The 19,156-nt window shown below is 48.2% G+C and overlaps 1 protein-coding gene across 3 annotated transcripts in view; it reads left to right on the top strand.

The window, feature by feature from the left end:
• Positions 1-19,156, top strand: part of LOC118368330 (signal-induced proliferation-associated 1-like protein 1) — a 105,820-nt gene that overhangs the window by 58,635 nt on the left and 28,029 nt on the right. For all 3 annotated transcript variants that reach the window (XM_035752353.2, XM_035752352.2, XM_052496874.1), the window contains 2 exons: positions 3,762-3,865; positions 4,048-4,205. In XM_035752353.2, the coding sequence (XP_035608246.2) occupies positions 3,762-3,865; positions 4,048-4,205 (262 nt within the window). The remainder of the gene's footprint in view (positions 1-3,761; positions 3,866-4,047; positions 4,206-19,156) is intronic.

Here is a 19,156-nt window from a genome sequence, read left to right as displayed (position 1 = left end):
AGAATAATAAAGTTCGGAAATAACAACTCATTTGCATATACGGTGCATTCGGAAAGTATTCAGATCCCTTGACTTTGTTCACATTTTGTTACATTACAGCCTTATTCTAAAATGGATTGAATAGTTTTTTTTATCCTCATCAATCTACACGCAATACCCCATAATGACAAAGCAAAAACAGGTTTTTAGACATTTTAGCAAATTTATTTAAAGTTCAAAACTGAAAATCATATTTACATAACTATTCAGACCCTTTACACAGTACTTTGTTGAAGCACCTTTGGTAGCGATTACAGCCTCAAGTCTTCTTGGGTATGATGCTACAAGCTTGGCACACCTGTATTTGTGGAGTTTTTCCCATTCTTCTCTGCAGATCCTCTCAAGCTCTGTCAGGTTGGATGGGAAGTGTTGCTGCACAGCTATTTTTAGGTCTCTCCAGAGACGTTCGATCGGGTTCAAGTGGCTCTGGCTGGGCAACTTAAGGACATTCAGAGACTGTCCTGTTGGAATGTGAACCTTCCAACAATTAGGCCTTAATGTTAGAGTGGCCAGACGGAAGCCACTCATCAGTAAAAGGCACATGACAGCCCGATTGGAGTTTGCCAAAAGGCAGCTAAAGGACTCTCAGACCATGAGAAACAAGATTCTCTGGTCTGATGAAACCAATATTGAACTCTTTGGCCTGAATGTCAGGCGTCACATCTGGAGGAAACCTGGCACCATCACTACAGTGAAGGATGGTGGTAGCATCATGCTGTGTGGATGTTTTTCAGCGGCAGGGACTGGGAGACTAGTCACGATCGAGGGAAAGATGAACGGAGTAAAGGACAGAAAGATCCTTGATGAAAACCTGCTCCAAAGCGCTCAGGACTTCTTGTTGGAGTGCTGCAGAGATGTTTGTCCTTCTGGAAGGTTCTCCACAGAGGAACTCTGGAGCTCTTTCAGAATGGCCATCGGGTTCTTGGTCACCTCCTTGACCAAGGCCATTCTCCTCCAATTACTCAGTTTGACCGGGTGGCCAGCTCTAAGAAGAGTCTTGGTGGTTCCAATCTTCTTCCATTTAAGAATTATGGAGGCCACTGTGCTCTTGGGGACCTTCAATGATGTAGACATTTTTTGGTACCCTTCCCCAGAGCTGTGCCTCGACACAATCCTGTCTAGGAGCTCTACAGACAATTCCTTCCACCTCATGGCTTTGTTTTTGCTCTGACAGGAAGTCATATGAGGAAAATGTTGATGAGGAAAGTGTTTTATGTAATCCATTTTAGAATAAGGCTGTAACATAACAAAATATGGAACAAGTCAAGGGGACTGAATACTTTATGTTCCTAATGAGAGCATACCACCCTGCATCATACCACCCTGCATCATACCACCCTGCATCATACCACCCTGCATACCACTGCTGGCTTGCTTCTGAAGCTAAGCAGGGTTGGTCCTGGTTGGTACCTGGATGGGAGACCAGATGCTGCTGGAAGTTGTGTTGGAGGGCTAGTAGGAGGCACTCTTTCCTCTGGTCTAAAAATATGTGATTGGGGACACTGCCCTGTGTAGGGTGCCGTCTTTTGGATGGGACGTTAAACGGGTGTCCTGACTCTCTGAGGTCATTAAAGATCCCATGGCCCTTATCGTAATAGTAGGGGTGTAAACCCTGGTGTCCTGGCTAAATTCCAAAGCTGTCACTCATACCATCACGGTCACCTAATCATCCCCAGCTTACAGTTGGCTGATTCATCCCCATCCTCTCCCCTGTAACTATTCCCCAGGTCGTTGCTGTAAATTACAATGTGTTCTCAGTCAACTTACCTAGTAAAATAAATAAATACAACTTTCCAAGTGCACTGTACATGTGGGCCTTAATAAATGAATTAGCATGAAGTTGCTCTATCCAAACAGCTATTTCTAAGGTACCACCCCAAAGAGAATTTGTAAATGCCCCACAATCTCCTGTCAACATCACCATGGCTTTTACCCAAATATGTGCAACATTACTTATTCATGATTGTCATCTAGAATATTATCTACAAGGCAGAAATGTTTTGTGTCAAAATAGCACCCACTTGAAAATGAACCAATGTGTATTTATTTGACAATAGGGGAAATTGCGTGATTGAATAAGATATGTGGATATTTTTGTGTCGGCTTTTCTTTTCTGCGTGACAACTTTGTATACGTTATCATCTAATCAAACATCAACCTTTTTTTATCCCACAAAGGGAAGACTAACTGTAAGTAGACCAGTTTCTCTTCTCTCTTGTCATGTGGTTGCCGTGTCAGTGTGTTTAATCCCCATCGGCATATCAACTTTATAAACACATGGGTCAAAACCTTTTTGTCTTCAATTTCTGACAATACCCCCATCCTTACGAGACATTGTTTCACACTTTTCCTTAACAGTAAAGAAAGGTGGTAATAGGATGAATATTGTCCATTTTTATTTTGAAATCAATCGGTGAATTGACAGTTAGTTGACAAATAGATTATCCACTTCTCAAACACAGCCAAATGATAGCTAAAGAGAGGAGTATTCTCAGGTGGGCGTGGCTTGTGCCTTGCTACACACACACACACACACACACACACACACACACACACACACACACACACACACACACACACACACACACACACACACACACACACACAGTGGTGTTTAAATAACCTCGGACACACACACACACACACACACACACACACACACACACACACAGTGGTGTTTAAATAACACAACACACAGTGGTGTTTAAATAACCTTGGGAACATACACACACACACATACACACACACAAGCACACAGTGGTGTTTAAATAACCTTGGGGACATACACACACAATTGATTCCCATTGAAAGCAAAGCACTGACAATGCATTTAAAAGTGTGATTGGCCTTTTTTATTTGACCAATGATGTAGCATGACAGGCTCCTGTGTGGGAGCCTTACTGACCGACCCTCTCTCTGACCTCCTCACCCCAGGTCTCACAGCTGTAGAGTCTGCTGAATATTTGCTGTAGGCGGTGCTCTGTACTGCCTTGTGTGTTATCAACAATAGGTTTGGGGTAATCTCTGTAATCCAGGAAACAGGTTTTCCTCTCCTGTCTCTTGCAGGTTTTTAATGTGTGTAGTCCCTTTTTACTTCATGTAGCCTGTTTATCTTTCAAATCTCTCTGGTGTATTGAGGACTAAATCAGGTACACAATGGCTGGCCCACACGCTCCACTACACCCTTTATGTTCCTAATGAGAGCAGAGCAGGAAATGGCAGCTCATCGCAATTATGCACTTAATTACATTAGGCTATTTCTGGCACTTCCTCTATTCATAAGCTCAATGAATATGAACATTCCTCTTTTGTCCATACATTTTAATTGTGGTGGCTGCCTGGGTAATCTTGCACCCAAAACCAAATCAGTTACTGTCATGAGAGGCAAGCGCATGGGTACCTCTGCTCTTAGGGTTATAGTGGACTGGTTGTGGCATACTCTTTACAATGCTACATTTTTAGATGTAGTATTTTTGAGCAACAATACAGTATTCTCGATAGTGCTCTACCTGTATTACTACAATTATTGGTTGTTGTTTTCCCACCACACTATGTTGGCAGACATTGGTCAGGCTACACTAGCATGGCTTATTGTATGGGCTATGAAACAGGAGACAGTCTGGTACATAAAGCACTGAGCAGATAGGTTGCTGGAGGACAGTTGGGTTGCAGTAGCAGTACAATGGGGCCTTATATTGTGGTGCTCCTCTCCCTCCCTCCAGCTGATTCCACTGGCAGCCACTCCCTGTACACGGCCTACAGGGACTATGAGATCATGTTCCACGTGTCTACCCTGCTGCCCTACACACCCAACAACAAACAACAGGTACAGAAGGGCTCTATGATATCACATAATACATGAATATCTAAGAGACATGCTTTAGGATAACGTGATATGCCATAGATGGATTCAATTATTAATCAAGTTTATTGCTGCCATGCTGAAGAATAGGATATTCATTGAGATAGTGTAATTCTTGTATGGTTATTCCATGTTTGTCCTTGTAGTTGCTGAGGAAGAGACACATTGGAAATGACATCGTCACCATCGTGTTCCAGGAGCCGGGAGCGCTACCCTTCACCCCCAAGACCATCCGCTCCCACTTCCAACACGTGTTCATCATCGTCCGTGTGCACAACCCCTGCTCCGACAATACCTGCTATAGGTGAGTGTAAACCGTGTTCAGACCACTAGAGGGCCTGGCGGTCACTAAGAACCTGGAAAGCCCTGGTACTACAATACCTACTATAGGTGAGTGTAAACCGTGTTCAGACCACTAGAGGGCCTGGCGGTCACTAAGAACCTGGAAAGCCCTGGTACTACAATACCTACTATAGGTGAGTGTAAACCGTGTTCAGACCACTAGAGGGCCTGGCGGTCACTAAGAACCTGGAAAGCCCCTGGTACTACAATACCTGCTATAGGTGAGTGTAAACCGTGTTCAGACCACTAGAGGGCCTGGCGGTCACTAAGAACCTGGAAAGCCCCTGGTACTACAATACCTACTATAGGTGAGTGTAAACCGTGTTCAGACCACTAGAGGGCCTGGCGGTCACTAAGAACCTGGAAAGCCCCTGGTACTACAATACCTGCTATAGGTGAGTGTAAACCGTGTTCAGACCACTAGAGGGCCTGGCGGTCACTAAGAACCTGGAAAGCCCCTGGTACTACAATACCTGCTATAGGTGAGTGTAAACCGTGTTCAGACCACTAGAGGGCCTGGCGGTCACTAAGAACCTGGAAAGCCCCTGGTACTACAATACCTGCTATAGGTGAGTGTAAACCGTGTTCAGACCACTAGAGGGCCTGGCGGTCACTAAGAACCTGGAAAGCCCCTGGTACTACAATACCTGCTATAGGTGAGTGTAAACCGTGTTCAGACCACTAGAGGGCCTGGCGGTCACTAAGAACCTGGAAAGCCCCTGGTACTACAATACCTGCTATAGGTGAGTGTAAACCGTGTTCAGACCACTAGAGGGCCTGGCGGTCACTAAGAACCTGGAAAGCCCCTGGTACTACAATACCTGCTATAGGTGAGTGTAAACCGTGTTCAGACCACTAGAGGGCCTGGCGGTCACTAAGAACCTGGAAAGCCCCTGGTACTACAATACCTGCTATAGGTGAGTGTAAACCGTGTTCAGACCACTAGAGGGCCTGGCGGTCACTAAGAACCTGGAAAGCCCCTGGTACTACAATACCTACTATAGGTGAGTGTAAACCGTGTTCAGACCACTAGAGGGCCTGGCGGTCACTAAGAACCTGGAAAGCCCCTGGTACTACAATACCTGCTATAGGTGAGTGTAAACCATGTTCAGACCACTAGAGGGCCTGGCGGTCACTAAGAACCTGGAAAGCCCTGGTACTACAATACCTGCTATAGGTGAGTGTAAACCGTGTTCAGACCACTAGAGGGCCTGGCGGTCACTAAGAACCTGGAAAGCCCCTGGTACTACAATACCTGCTATAGGTGAGTGTAAACCGTGTTCAGACCACTAGAGGGCCTGGCGGTCACTAAGAACCTGGAAAGCCCTGGTACTACAATACCTGCTATAGGTGAGTGTAAACCGTGTTCAGACCACTAGAGGGCCTGGCGGTCACTAAGAACCTGGAAAGCCCTGGTACTACAATACCTGCTATAGGTGAGTGTAAACCGTGTTCAGACCACTAGAGGGCCTGGCGGTCACTAAGAACCTGGAAAGCCCCTGGTACTACAATACCTGCTATAGGTGAGTGTAAACCGTGTTCAGACCACTAGAGGGCCTGGCGGTCACTAAGAACCTGGAAAGCCCCTGGTACTACAATACCTGCTATAGGTGAGTGTAAACCGTGTTCAGACCACTAGAGGGCCTGGCGGTCACTAAGAACCTGGAAAGCCCCTGGTACTACAATACCTGCTATAGGTGAGTGTAAACCGTGTTCAGAACACTAGAGGGCCTGGCGGTCACTAAGAACCTGGAAAGCCCCTGGTACTACAATACCTGCTATAGGTGAGTGTAAACCGTGTTCAGACCACTAGAGGGCCTGGCGGTCACTAAGAACCTGGAAAGCCCTGGTACTACAATACCTGCTATAGGTGAGTGTAAACCGTGTTCAGAACACTAGAGGGCCTGGCGGTCACTAAGAACCTGGAAAGCCCCTGGTACTACAATACCTGCTATAGGTGAGTGTAAACCGTGTTCAGACCACTAGAGGGCCTGGCGGTCACTAAGAACCTGGAAAGCCCTGGTACTACAATACCTACTATAGGTGAGTGTAAACCGTGTTCAGACCACTAAGAGGGCCTGGCGGTCACTAAGAACCTGGAAAGCCCCTGGTACTACAATACCTGCTATAGGTGAGTGTAAACCGTGTTCAGACCACTAAGAGGGCCTGGCGGTCACTAAGAACCTGGAAAGCCCTGGTACTACAATACCTGCTATAGGTGAGTGTAAACCGTGTTCAGACCACTAAGAGGGCCTGGCGGTCACTAAGAACCTGGAAAGAGCCCCTGGTACTACAATACCTGCTATAGGTGAGTGTAAACCGTGTTCAGACCACTAGAGGGCCTGGCGGTCACTAAGAACCTGGAAAGCCCCTGGTACTACAATACCTGCTATAGGTGAGTGTAAACCGTGTTCAGACCACTAGAGGGCCTGGCGGTCACTAAGAACCTGGAAAGCCCCTGGTACTACAATACCTGCTATAGGTGAGTGTAAACCGTGTTCAGACCACTAGAGGCCCTGGCGGTCACTAAGAACCTGGAAAGCCCCTGGTACTACAATACCTGCTATAGGTGAGTGTAAACCGTGTTCAGACCACTAGAGGGCCTGGCGGTCACTAAGAACCTGGAAAGCCCCTGGTACTACAATACCTACTATAGGTGAGTGTAAACCGTGTTCAGACCACTAGAGGGCCTGGCGGTCACTAAGAACCTGGAAAGCCCTGGTACTACAATACCTGCTATAGGTGAGTGTAAACCGTGTTCAGACCACTAGAGGGCCTGGCGGTCACTAAGAACCTGGAAAGCCCCTGGTACTACAATACCTACTATAGGTGAGTGTAAACCGTGTTCAGACCACTAGAGGGCCTGGCGGTCACTAAGAACCTGGAAAGCCCTGGTACTACAATACCTGCTATAGGTGAGTGTAAACCGTGTTCAGACCACTAGAGGGCCTGGCGGTCACTAAGAACCTGGAAAGCCCCTGGTACTACAATACCTGCTATAGGTGAGCGTAAACCGTGTTCAGACCACTAAGAGGGCCTGGCGGTCACTAAGAACCTGGAAAGCCCCTGGTACTACAATACCTGCTATAGGTGAGTGTAAACCGTGTTCAGACCACTAAGAGGGCCTGGCGGTCACTAAGAACCTGGAAAGCCCCTGGTACTACAATACCTGCTATAGGTGAGTGTAAACCGTGTTCAGACCACTAGAGGGCCTGGCGGTCACTAAGAACCTGGAAAGCCCCTGGTACTACAATACCTGCTATAGGTGAGTGTAAACCGTGTTCAGACCACTAGAGGCCTGGCGGTCACTAAGAACCTGGAAAGCCCCTGGTACTACAATACCTGCTATAGGTGAGTGTAAACCGTGTTCAGACCACTAGAGGGCCTGGCGGTCACTAAGAACCTGGAAAGCCCCTGGTACTACAATACCTGCTATAGGTGAGTGTAAACCGTGTTCAGACCACTAGAGGGCCTGGCGGTCACTAAGAACCTGGAAAGCCCCTGGTACTACAATACCTGCTATAGGTGAGTGTAAACCGTGTTCAGACCACTAAGAGGGCCTGGCGGTCACTAAGAACCTGGAAAGCCCCTGGTACTACAATACCTGCTATAGGTGAGTGTAAACCGTGTTCAGAACACTAGAGGGCCTGGCGGTCACTAAGAACCTGGAAAGCCCCTGGTACTACAATACCTGCTATAGGTGAGTGTAAACAGTGTTCAGACCACTAGAGGCCCTGGCGGTCACTAAGAACCTGGAAAGCCCTGGTACTACAATACCTGCTATAGGTGAGTGTAAACCGTGTTCAGACCACTAGAGGGCCTGGCGGTCACTAAGAACCTGGAAAGCCCCTGGTACTACAATACCTGCTATAGGTGAGTGTAAACCGTGTTCAGACCACTAGAGGGCCTGGCGGTCACTAAGAACCTGGAAAGCCCCTGGTACTACAATACCTGCTATAGGTGAGTGTAAACCGTGTTCAGACCACTAAGAGGGCCTGGCGGTCACTAAGAACCTGGAAAGCCCCTGGTACTACAATACCTGCTATAGGTGAGTGTAAACCGTGTTCAGACCACTAGAGGGCCTGGCGGTCACTAAGAACCTGGAAAGCCCCTGGTACTACAATACCTGCTATAGGTGAGTGTAAACCGTGTTCAGACCACTAGAGGGCCTGGCGGTCACTAAGAACCTGGAAAGCCCCTGGTACTACAATACCTGCTATAGGTGAGTGTAAACCGTGTTCAGACCACTAGAGGGCCTGGCGGTCACTAAGAACCTGGAAAGCCCCTGGTACTACAATACCTGCTATAGGTGAGTGTAAACCGTGTTCAGACCACTAGAGGGCCTGGCGGTCACTAAGAACCTGGAAAGCCCCTGGTACTACAATACCTGCTATAGGTGAGTGTAAACCGTGTTCAGACCACTAGAGGGCCTGGCGGTCACTAAGAACCTGGAAAGCCCCTGGTACTACAATACCTGCTATAGGTGAGTGTAAACCGTGTTCAGACCACTAGAGGGCCTGGCGGTCACTAAGAACCTGGAAAGCCCCTGGTACTACAATACCTGCTATAGGTGAGTGTAAACCGTGTTCAGACCACTAGAGGGCCTGGCGGTCACTAAGAACCTGGAAAGCCCTGGTACTACAATACCTGCTATAGGTGAGTGTAAACCGTGTTCAGACCACTAGAGGGCCTGGCGGTCACTAAGAACCTGGAAAGCCCCTGGTACTACAATACCTGCTATAGGTGAGTGTAAACCGTGTTCAGACCACTAGAGGGCCTGGCGGTCACTAAGAACCTGGAAAGCCCCTGGTACTACAATACCTGCTATAGGTGAGTGTAAACCGTGTTCAGACCACTAGAGGGCCTGGCGGTCACTAAGAACCTGGAAAGCCCCTGGTACTACAATACCTGCTATAGGTGAGTGTAAACCATGTTCAGACCACTAGAGGGCCTGGCGGTCACTAAGAACCTGGAAAGCCCCTGGTACTACAATACCTACTATAGGTGAGTGTAAACCGTGTTCAGACCACTAAGAGGGCCTGGCGGTCACTAAGAACCTGGAAAGCCCCTGGTACTACAATACCTGCTATAGGTGAGTGTAAACCGTGTTCAGACCACTAAGAGGGCCTGGCGGTCACTAAGAACCTGGAAAGCCCTGGTACTACAATACCTGCTATAGGTGAGTGTAAACCATGTTCAGACCACTAGAGGGCCTGGCGGTCACTAAGAACCTGGAAAGCCCCTGGTACTACAATACCTGCTATAGGTGAGTGTAAACCGTGTTCAGACCACTAGAGGGCCTGGCGGTCACTAAGAACCTGGAAAGCCCCTGGTACTACAATACCTGCTATAGGTGAGTGTAAACCGTGTTCAGACCACTAAGAGGGCCTGGCGGTCACTAAGAACCTGGAAAGCCCCTGGTACTACAATACCTGCTATAGGTGAGTGTAAACCGTGTTCAGACCACTAGAGGGCCTGGCGGTCACTAAGAACCTGGAAAGCCCCTGGTACTACAATACCTGCTATAGGTGAGTGTAAACCGTGTTCAGACCACTAGAGGGCCTGGCGGTCACTAAGAACCTGGAAAGCCCCTGGTACTACAATACCTGCTATAGGTGAGTGTAAACCGTGTTCAGACCACTAGAGGGCCTGGCGGTCACTAAGAACCTGGAAAGCCCCTGGTACTACAATACCTGCTATAGGTGAGTGTAAACCGTGTTCAGACCACTAGAGGGCCTGGCGGTCACTAAGAACCTGGAAAGCCCCTGGTACTACAATACCTGCTATAGGTGAGTGTAAACCGTGTTCAGACCACTAGAGGGCCTGGCGGTCACTAAGAACCTGGAAAGCCCCTGGTACTACAATACCTGCTATAGGTGAGTGTAAACCGTGTTCAGACCACTAGAGGGCCTGGCGGTCACTAAGAACCTGGAAAGCCCTGGTACTACAATACCTGCTATAGGTGAGTGTAAACCGTGTTCAGACCACTAGAGGGCCTGGCGGTCACTAAGAACCTGGAAAGCCCCTGGTACTACAATACCTGCTATAGGTGAGTGTAAACCGTGTTCAGACCACTAAGAGGGCCTGGCGGTCACTAAGAACCTGGAAAGCCCCTGGTACTACAATACCTGCTATAGGTGAGTGTAAACCGTGTTCAGACCACTAGAGGGCCTGGCGGTCACTAAGAACCTGGAAAGCCCCTGGTACTACAATACCTGCTATAGGTGAGTGTAAACCGTGTTCAGACCACTAGAGGGCCTGGCGGTCACTAAGAACCTGGAAAGCCCTGGTACTACAATACCTGCTATAGGTGAGTGTAAACCGTGTTCAGACCACTAGAGGGCCTGGCGGTCACTAAGAACCTGGAAAGCCCCTGGTACTACAATACCTGCTATAGGTGAGTGTAAACCGTGTTCAGACCACTAGAGGGCCTGGCGGTCACTAAGAACCTGGAAAGCCCCTGGTACTACAATACCTGCTATAGGTGAGTGTAAACCGTGTTCAGACCACTAAGAGGGCCTGGCGGTCACTAAGAACCTGGAAAGCCCCTGGTACTACAATACCTGCTATAGGTGAGTGTAAACCGTGTTCAGACCACTAGAGGGCCTGGCGGTCACTAAGAACCTGGAAAGCCCCTGGTACTACAATACCTGCTATAGGTGAGTGTAAACAGTGTTCAGACCACTAGAGGGCCTGGCGGTCACTAAGAACCTGGAAAGCCCTGGTACTACAATACCTGCTATAGGTGAGTGTAAACCGTGTTCAGACCACTAGAGGGCCTGGCGGTCACTAAGAACCTGGAAAGCCCCTGGTACTACAATACCTGCTATAGGTGAGTGTAAACCGTGTTCAGACCACTAGAGGGCCTGGCGGTCACTAAGAACCTGGAAAGCCCCTGGTACTACAATACCTGCTATAGGTGAGTGTAAACCGTGTTCAGACCACTAGAGGGCCTGGCGGTCACTAAGAACCTGGAAAGCCCCTGGTACTACAATACCTGCTATAGGTGAGCGTAAACCGTGTTCAGACCACTAGAGGGCCTGGCGGTCACTAAGAACCTGGAAAGCCCCTGGTACTACAATACCTGCTATAGGTGAGTGTAAACCGTGTTCAGACCACTAAGAGGGCCTGGCGGTCACTAAGAACCTGGAAAGCCCCTGGTACTACAATACCTGCTATAGGTGAGTGTAAACCGTGTTCAGACCACTAGAGGGCCTGGCGGTCACTAAGAACCTGGAAAGCCCCTGGTACTACAATACCTGCTATAGGTGAGTGTAAACCGTGTTCAGACCACTAGAGGGCCTGGCGGTCACTAAGAACCTGGAAAGCCCTGGTACTACAATACCTGCTATAGGTGAGTGTAAACCGTGTTCAGACCACTAGAGGGCCTGGCGGTCACTAAGAACCTGGAAAGCCCCTGGTACTACAATACCTGCTATAGGTGAGTGTAAACCGTGTTCAGACCACTAGAGGGCCTGGCGGTCACTAAGAACCTGGAAAGCCCTGGTACTACAATACCTGCTATAGGTGAGTGTAAACCGTGTTCAGACCACTAAGAGGGCCTGGCGGTCACTAAGAACCTGGAAAGCCCCTGGTACTACAATACCTGCTATAGGTGAGTGTAAACCGTGTTCAGACCACTAGAGGGCCTGGCGGTCACTAAGAACCTGGAAAGCCCCTGGTACTACAATACCTGCTATAGGTGAGTGTAAACAGTGTTCAGACCACTAGAGGGCCTGGCGGTCACTAAGAACCTGGAAAGCCCTGGTACTACAATACCTGCTATAGGTGAGTGTAAACAGTGTTCAGACCACTAGAGGGCCTGGCGGTCACTAAGAACCTGGAAAGCCCTGGTACTACAATACCTGCTATAGGTGAGTGTAAACAGTGTTCAGACCACTAGAGGGCCTGGCGGTCACTAAGAACCTGGAAAGCCCCTGGTACTACAATACCTGCTATAGGTGAGTGTAAACCGTGTTCAGACCACTAGAGGGCCTGGCGGTCACTAAGAACCTGGAAAGCCCTGGTACTACAATACCTGCTATAGGTGAGTGTAAACAGTGTTCAGACCACTAGAGGGCCTGGCGGTCACTAAGAACCTGGAAAGCCCTGGTACTACAATACCTGCTATAGGTGAGTGTAAACAGTGTTCAGACCACTAGAGGGCCTGGCGGTCACTAAGAACCTGGAAAGCCCCTGGTACTACAATACCTGCTATAGGTGAGTGTAAACCGTGTTCAGAACACTAGAGGGCCTGGCGGTCACTAAGAACCTGGAAAGCCCCTGGTACTACAATACCTGCTATAGGTGAGTGTAAACAGTGTTCAGACCACTAGAGGGCCTGGCGGTCACTAAGAACCTGGAAAGCCCTGGTACTACAATACCTGCTATAGGTGAGTGTAAACAGTGTTCAGACCACTAGAGGGCCTGGCGGTCACTAAGAACCTGGAAAGCCCCTGGTACTACAATACCTGCTATAGGTGAGTGTAAACAGTGTTCAGACCACTAGAGGGCCTGGCGGTCACTAAGAACCTGGAAAGCCCCTGGTACTACAACAGTGGTTGTTTTGAACTACACAGGTAGATAACATAATGAGGAACGAGAAGCAGGATACTATAGGCAGGATACTATAGGCAGGGTACTATAGGCAGGGTACTATAGGCAGGATACTATAGGCAGGGTACTATAGGCAGGGTATCATGCAGGGGTACTGTGGGCAGGATACTATAGGCAGGGTACTGTAGTCAGGATACTATAGGCAGGGTAAACCGTCAGACCACTACTATAGGCAGGGTACTGTAGGCAGGATACTATAGGCAGGGTACTATAGGCAGGGTACTGTAGGCCCCTGATACTATAGGCAGGGGTACTATAGGCAGGGTACTATAGGCAGGGTACTATAGGCAGGGTATCATGCAGGATACTATAGGCAGAGTACTGTAGGCAGAGTACTGTAGGCAGAGTACTGTAGGCAGAGTACTGTAGGCAGGATACTATAGGCAGAGTACTATAGGCAGAGTACTGTAGGCAGAGTACTGTAGGCAGGATACTATAGGCAGAGTACTGTAGGCAGGATACTATAGGCAGGGTACTATAGGCAGGGTACTGTAGGCAGAGTACTGTAGGCAGAGTACTGTAGGCAGGATACTATAGGCAGGGTACTATAGGCAGAGTACTGTAGGCAGAGTACTGTAGGCAGGGTACTATAGGCAGGTACTATAGGCAGGGTATCATGCAGGGTACTATAGGCAGAGTACTGTAGGCAGGATACTATAGGCAGGGTACTATAGGCAGGGTATCATGCAGGATACTATAGGCAGGATACTATAGGCAGGATACTATAGGCAGGGTACTATAGGCAGAGTACTGTAGGCAGAGTACTGTAGGCAGGATACTATAGGCAGGGTACTATAGGCAGGGTATCATGCAGGGTACTGTAGGCAGGATACTGGTAGGCAGGATACTATAGGCAGGGTACTGTAGGCAGGGTATCATGCAGGGTACTGTAGTCAGGGTACTATTGGCAGGGTACTATTGGCAGGGCACTGTAGGCAGGGCACTATAGGCAGAGTGCTGTAGTCGGGATACTATAGGCAGGGTACTGTAGGCAGGGTACTGTAGTCAAGGTACTAAAGGCAGGGTACTGTAGGCAGGGTACTGGAGGCGGGGTGCTATAGGCAGGGTACTAAAGGCAGGGTACTGTAGGTGGGGTACTAAAGGTGGGGTGCTGTAGGCAGGGTACTAAAGGCAGGGTATTGTAGGCGGGGTACTAAAGGCAGGGTACTGTAGGTGGGGTACTAAAGGCAGGGTACTGTAGGCAGGGTACTAAAGGCAGGGTACTGTAGGTGGGGTACTAAAGGCAGGGTGCTGTAGGCAGAGTACTAAAGGCAGGGTGCTGTAGGCAGGGTAGGTGGGGTACTAAAGGCGGGGTGCTGTCGGCAGGGTACTAAAGGCAGGGTACTGTAGGCGGGGTACTAAAGGCGGGGTGCTGTAGGCAGGGTGCTGTAGGCAGGGTACTGTAGGCAGGGTTCTAAAAGCAGGGTAATGTAGGCAAGGTACTGTAGGCAGGGTACTGTAGGCAGGGTACTGTAGGCAGGGTACTAAAAGCAGGGTACTGTAGGGAGGGTACTGTAGGCAGGGTACTAAAGGCAGGGTACTGTAGTCAGGGTACTTTAGGCAGGGTACTGTAGTCAGGGTACTATAGTCAGGGTACTAAAGGCAGGGTACTGCAGTCAGGGTACTAAAGGCAGGGTACTGTAGGCAGGCAGGGTACTATAGTCAAGGTACTAAAGGCAGGGTACTGCAGTCAGGGTACTGAAGGCAGGGTACTGTAAGGGTACAGGGTACTAAAAGCAGGGTAATGTAGGCAAGGTACTGTAGGCAGGGTACTGTAGGCAGGGTACTGTAGGCAGGGTACTAAAGGCAGGGTACTGTAGTCAGGGTACTGTAGGCAGGGTACTATAGGCAGGGTACTAAAGGCAGGGTACTGTAGTCAGGGTACTAAAGGCAGGGTACTGTAGGCAGGGTACTATAGTCAGGGTACTAAAGGCAGGGTACTGCAGTCAGGGTACTGAAGGCAGGGTACTGTAGGTGGGGTGCTATAGGCAGGGTACTAAAAGCAGGGTACTGTAGGCAGGGTGCTGTAGGTGGGGTGCTATAGGCAGGGTACTAAAAGCAGGGTACTAAAAGCAGGGTACTAAAGGCAGGGTGCTGTAGGGGGGGTCTGTGGCATTCTCACTGACACGCTCATCCACACCTCACTCACTCCCTCACTCACTCACTCAACCCTCCTGCCTACCACACTGCCTTGGGGCAACGGAGCTGGAGCGATCTGAAGGAGTTAGTGGCATACACGTCAATGATTCCCTTGCCGGACGAGCGAATCAGAGGATTCTTGAGCAGCCGTGCAGTGCTCTGTCCCTCAGTGCTCACAGACCCTCCCCGGGGAACACTTGTACAGGCTCTGGGTCTCAGCTCAAACCTCATCAAAGTTGGGCAAATGTATTCTGAGCCCTCCCCTCCAGTAACCCCTCTATCCCCCCCAGCGCTGACTGCCAACGATTAGATGCCCTCCTCAGCTGGAGTTGTTCTTTTTAAAGGGGACATCTTTTGATTTGAAGCCGAGTGTCGTCAAGGAGAAGAGGCTGAGAGGGAGAAATGCTGGCTTTTCTTCTTGGATGAAGTAGGGAGTGGGACCCTGAAGCAGTGAAGACTCCACTTCACCCAGAGCAGCTCTCAGCATCCAGCCTCTGGCTCAGTCCCATGGATCTAATGAACACACTACAAGTTCCAACTCCTATCTGTTCTGTTCTGCCACCAGAACGCTGATATGCTAGAAGCCTGAATTGCTGGGAGCCTGGGATGCCATTTCAAAGAGGACTAAAAACTCACAAGATCTAGTAACAGAACAGCGGTTGGATGGGCGGCGGAAGCAGCTATAATCAGCTGGATAAAGCTGTGTGTACCTGCAGTAGTGTGATCAGACCAAGCAGACAGGAGAGGAGGATTCACTTCAAGGAGACATATTTTTATAATGCCTAGCCCAGTCAGGAGTTGGTAGAGTCACATAAACAGACCAACTGGGAAACGTAAGGGTCAGATGCCGGAGCAAGAACAGGTGGGTCTGGGGGTTGTGTCACTGTGTGTGTGTATATACAGTGTGTGCGTGTGGGTGTGTGTAGGGGGGATCCGAGATGTGATGCTGATGACCAGTGTGAAAAGGAGGGGGTCTGAGGACACAGGAGTTTCAGCGACCTCTCACGCATACACACACACACACACACACACACACACACACACACACACACACACACACACACACACACACGGCTGCACTACTGTGATGTATTACATAATGCGTGATACAATGACTACGTTTTGCCACGGTTTTATTGGATATTGCTGTTTTGTGATAGTGCGGTTGAGTTCTGACTCACAGTAGCTTTAAATATTGATCAGTATTGTGTTTGACTGGCTCTGTATCCTGTTCACACGCAGTGTGATTGGATTGATGCATCAGTGATCTCTTCAGGCCAACATAGAAGTAGTTGGCCTGTGGCCAGCCTAGGGACACAGCCTAGTGATAATCTCATGCTATCAAATGCTTTCCAAATGCAGATAGGTCAATTTAGCCATATTGCATAACGATCAGAGCTTTGTTGCTACAAATACGGAGTAGCCCCCTCCTCTCCACTCCTCTCCACGTATCTTCTCTGTGATCTGGGGTCTAGGGCTGGCTGAGAGTGGCCATCTCAGTGGTAGCTGGCTTGTCAACTGCGCTGAATGTATAGTTATATCCGCCTGCCTGGTTGAGCGAGGCTTGGGCTGTAATGTCACAGCTGCGTGTGATGACTGTGTTATCTGTTTAATGGACTGGACTGAGGCTTGTCAGGACTCTGACATCAGCCTACATGAGCCTGGCCTACAGTGGGTTTCTATAGTGCTACTGTTCAGCTTTTCCTCACCATTGTTGGATTATATATGGATTTGGAAGCCAATCATTGTCAGTCATCTGCATCAGAACTAGGTTAGATTTCATGCTAACTTGTTTCCTTAAACTCTTCAGAGGCCTATTGTGGAGCAACAATGGGAGTTGAATGGGAAGGGTAGTAGGTAACCTAAGTAGAGTCTTGACCATAGAAAGACTCATGCCATCCTTTATGCTGGGCAGGAAAAGGGGCTAGGAGGAACGATAGCCACATGAAAACTCTATAACAATGTCACTGCTCTTCTTTCCCATGAAACTGTTTTCTGTCCTCTGGTCTACTGTTTTCTGTCCTCTAGTCTACTGTTTTCTGCCCTCTAGTCTACTGTTTTCTGCCCTCTAGTCTACTGTTTTCTGCCCTCTAGTCTACTGTTTTCTGTCCTCTAGTCTGTTTTCTGCCCTCTACTGTTTTCTGTCCTCTAGTCTAGTCTACTGTTTTCTGTCCTCTAGTCTACTGTTTTCTGTCCTCTAATCTACTGTTTTCTGTCCTCTAGTCTACTGTTTTCTGCCCTCTAGTCTACTGTTTTCTGTCCTCTAGTCTACTGTTTTCTGTCCTCTAGTCTACTGTTTTCTGTCCTCTAGTCTACTGTTTTCTGTCCTCTAGTCTACTGTTTTCTGTCCTCTAGTCTACTGTTTTCTGTCCTCTAGTCTACTGTTTTCTGTCCTCTAGTCTACTGTTTTCTGTCTCTAGTCTACTGTTTTCTGTCCTCTAGTCTACTGTTTTCTGTCCTCTAGTCTACTGTTTTCTGTCCTACTAGTCTACTGTTTTCTGTCCTCTAGTCTACTGTTTTCTGTCCTCTAGTCTACTGTTTTCTGCCCTCTACTGTTTTCTGCCCTCTAGTCTACTGTTTTCTGCCCTCTAGTCTACTGTTTTCTGTCCTCTAGTCTACTGTTTTCTGTCCTCTAGTCTACTGTTTTCTGTCCTCTAGTCTACTGTTTTCTGTCCTCTAGTCTACTGTTTTCTGCCCTCTAATCTACTGTTTTCTGTCCTCTAGTCTACTGTTTTCTGTCCTCTAGTCTACTGTTTTCTGTCCTCTAGTCTACTGTTTTCTGTCCTCTAGTCTACTGTTTTCTGTCCTCTAGTCTACTGTTTTCTGTCCTCTAGTTTTCTACTGTTTTCTGTCCTCTAGTCTACTGTTTTCTGTCCTCTAGTCTACTGTTTTCTGTCCTCTAGTCTACTGTTTTCTGCCCTCTAGTCTACTGTTTTCTGTCCTCTAGTCTACTGTTTTCTGTCCCTAGTCTACTGTTTTCTGTCCTCTAGTCTACTGTTTTCTGTCCTCTAGTCTACTGTTTTCTGTCTAGTCTACTGTTTTCTGTCCTCTAGTCTACTGTTTTCTGTCCTCTAGTCTACTGTTTTCTGTCCTCTAGTCTACTGTTTTCTGTCCTCTGGTCTACTGTTTTCTGCCCTCTAGTCTACTGTTTTCTGTCCTCTAGTCTACTGTTTTGTTTTCTGTCCTCTAGTCTACTGTTTTCTGCCCTCTAGTCTACTGTTTTCTGTCCTCTAGTCTACTGTTTTCTGCCCTCTAGTCTACTGTTTTCTGTCCTCTAGTCTACTGTTTTCTGTCTAGTCTACTGTTTTCTGCCCTCTAGTCTACTGTTTTCTGTCCTCTAGTCTACTGTTTTCTGCCCTCTAGTCTACTGTTTTCTGTCCTCTAGTCTACTGTTTTCTGCCCTCTAGTCTACTGTTTTCTGCCCTCTAGTCTACTGTTTTCTGTCCTCTAGTCTACTGTTTTCTGCCCTCTAGTCTACTGTTTTCTGCCCTCTAGTCTACTGTTTTCTGCCCTCTAGTCTACTGTTTTCTGTCCTCTAGTCTACTGTTTTCTGTCCTCTAGTCTACTGTTTTCTGTCCTCTAGTCTACTGTTTTCTGCCCTCTAGTCTACTGTTTTCTGTCCTCTAGTCTACTGTTTTCTGCCCTCTAGTCTACTGTTTTCTGTCCTCTAGTCTACTGTTTTCTGTCCTCTAGTCTACTGTTTTCTGTCCTCTAGTCTACTGTTTTCTGTCCTCTGGTCTACTGTTTTCTGTCCTCTAGTCTACTGTTTTCTCCTGTTTTCTAGTCTACTGTTTTCTGCCCTCTAGTCTACTGTTTTCTGTCCTCTAGTCTACTGTTTTCTGTCCCTCTAGTCTACTGTTTTCTGTCCTCTAGTCTACTGTTTTCTGTCCTCTGGTCTACTGTTTTCTGCCCTCTAGTCTACTGTTTTCTGTCCTCTAGTCTACTGTTTTCTGTCCTCTAGTCTACTGTTTTCTGTCCTCTAGTCTACTGTTTTCTGCCCTCTAGTCTACTGTTTTCTGTCCTCTAGTCTACTGTTTTCTGTCCTCTGGTCTACTGTTTTCTGTCCTCTAGTCTACTGTTTTCTGTCCTCTAGTCTACTGTTTTCTGTCCTCTAGTCTACTGTTTTCTGTCCTCTAGTCTACTGTTTTCTGCCCTCTA

The sequence above is a fragment of the Oncorhynchus keta genome, chromosome 35, assembly GCF_023373465.1.
Source record: "Oncorhynchus keta strain PuntledgeMale-10-30-2019 chromosome 35, Oket_V2, whole genome shotgun sequence".
NCBI classification, from domain to species: Eukaryota; Metazoa; Chordata; class Actinopteri; order Salmoniformes; family Salmonidae; genus Oncorhynchus; species Oncorhynchus keta.
Note: the sequence above shows the minus strand (reverse complement) of the source record. Positions and strands in the feature narration are given on the sequence as shown.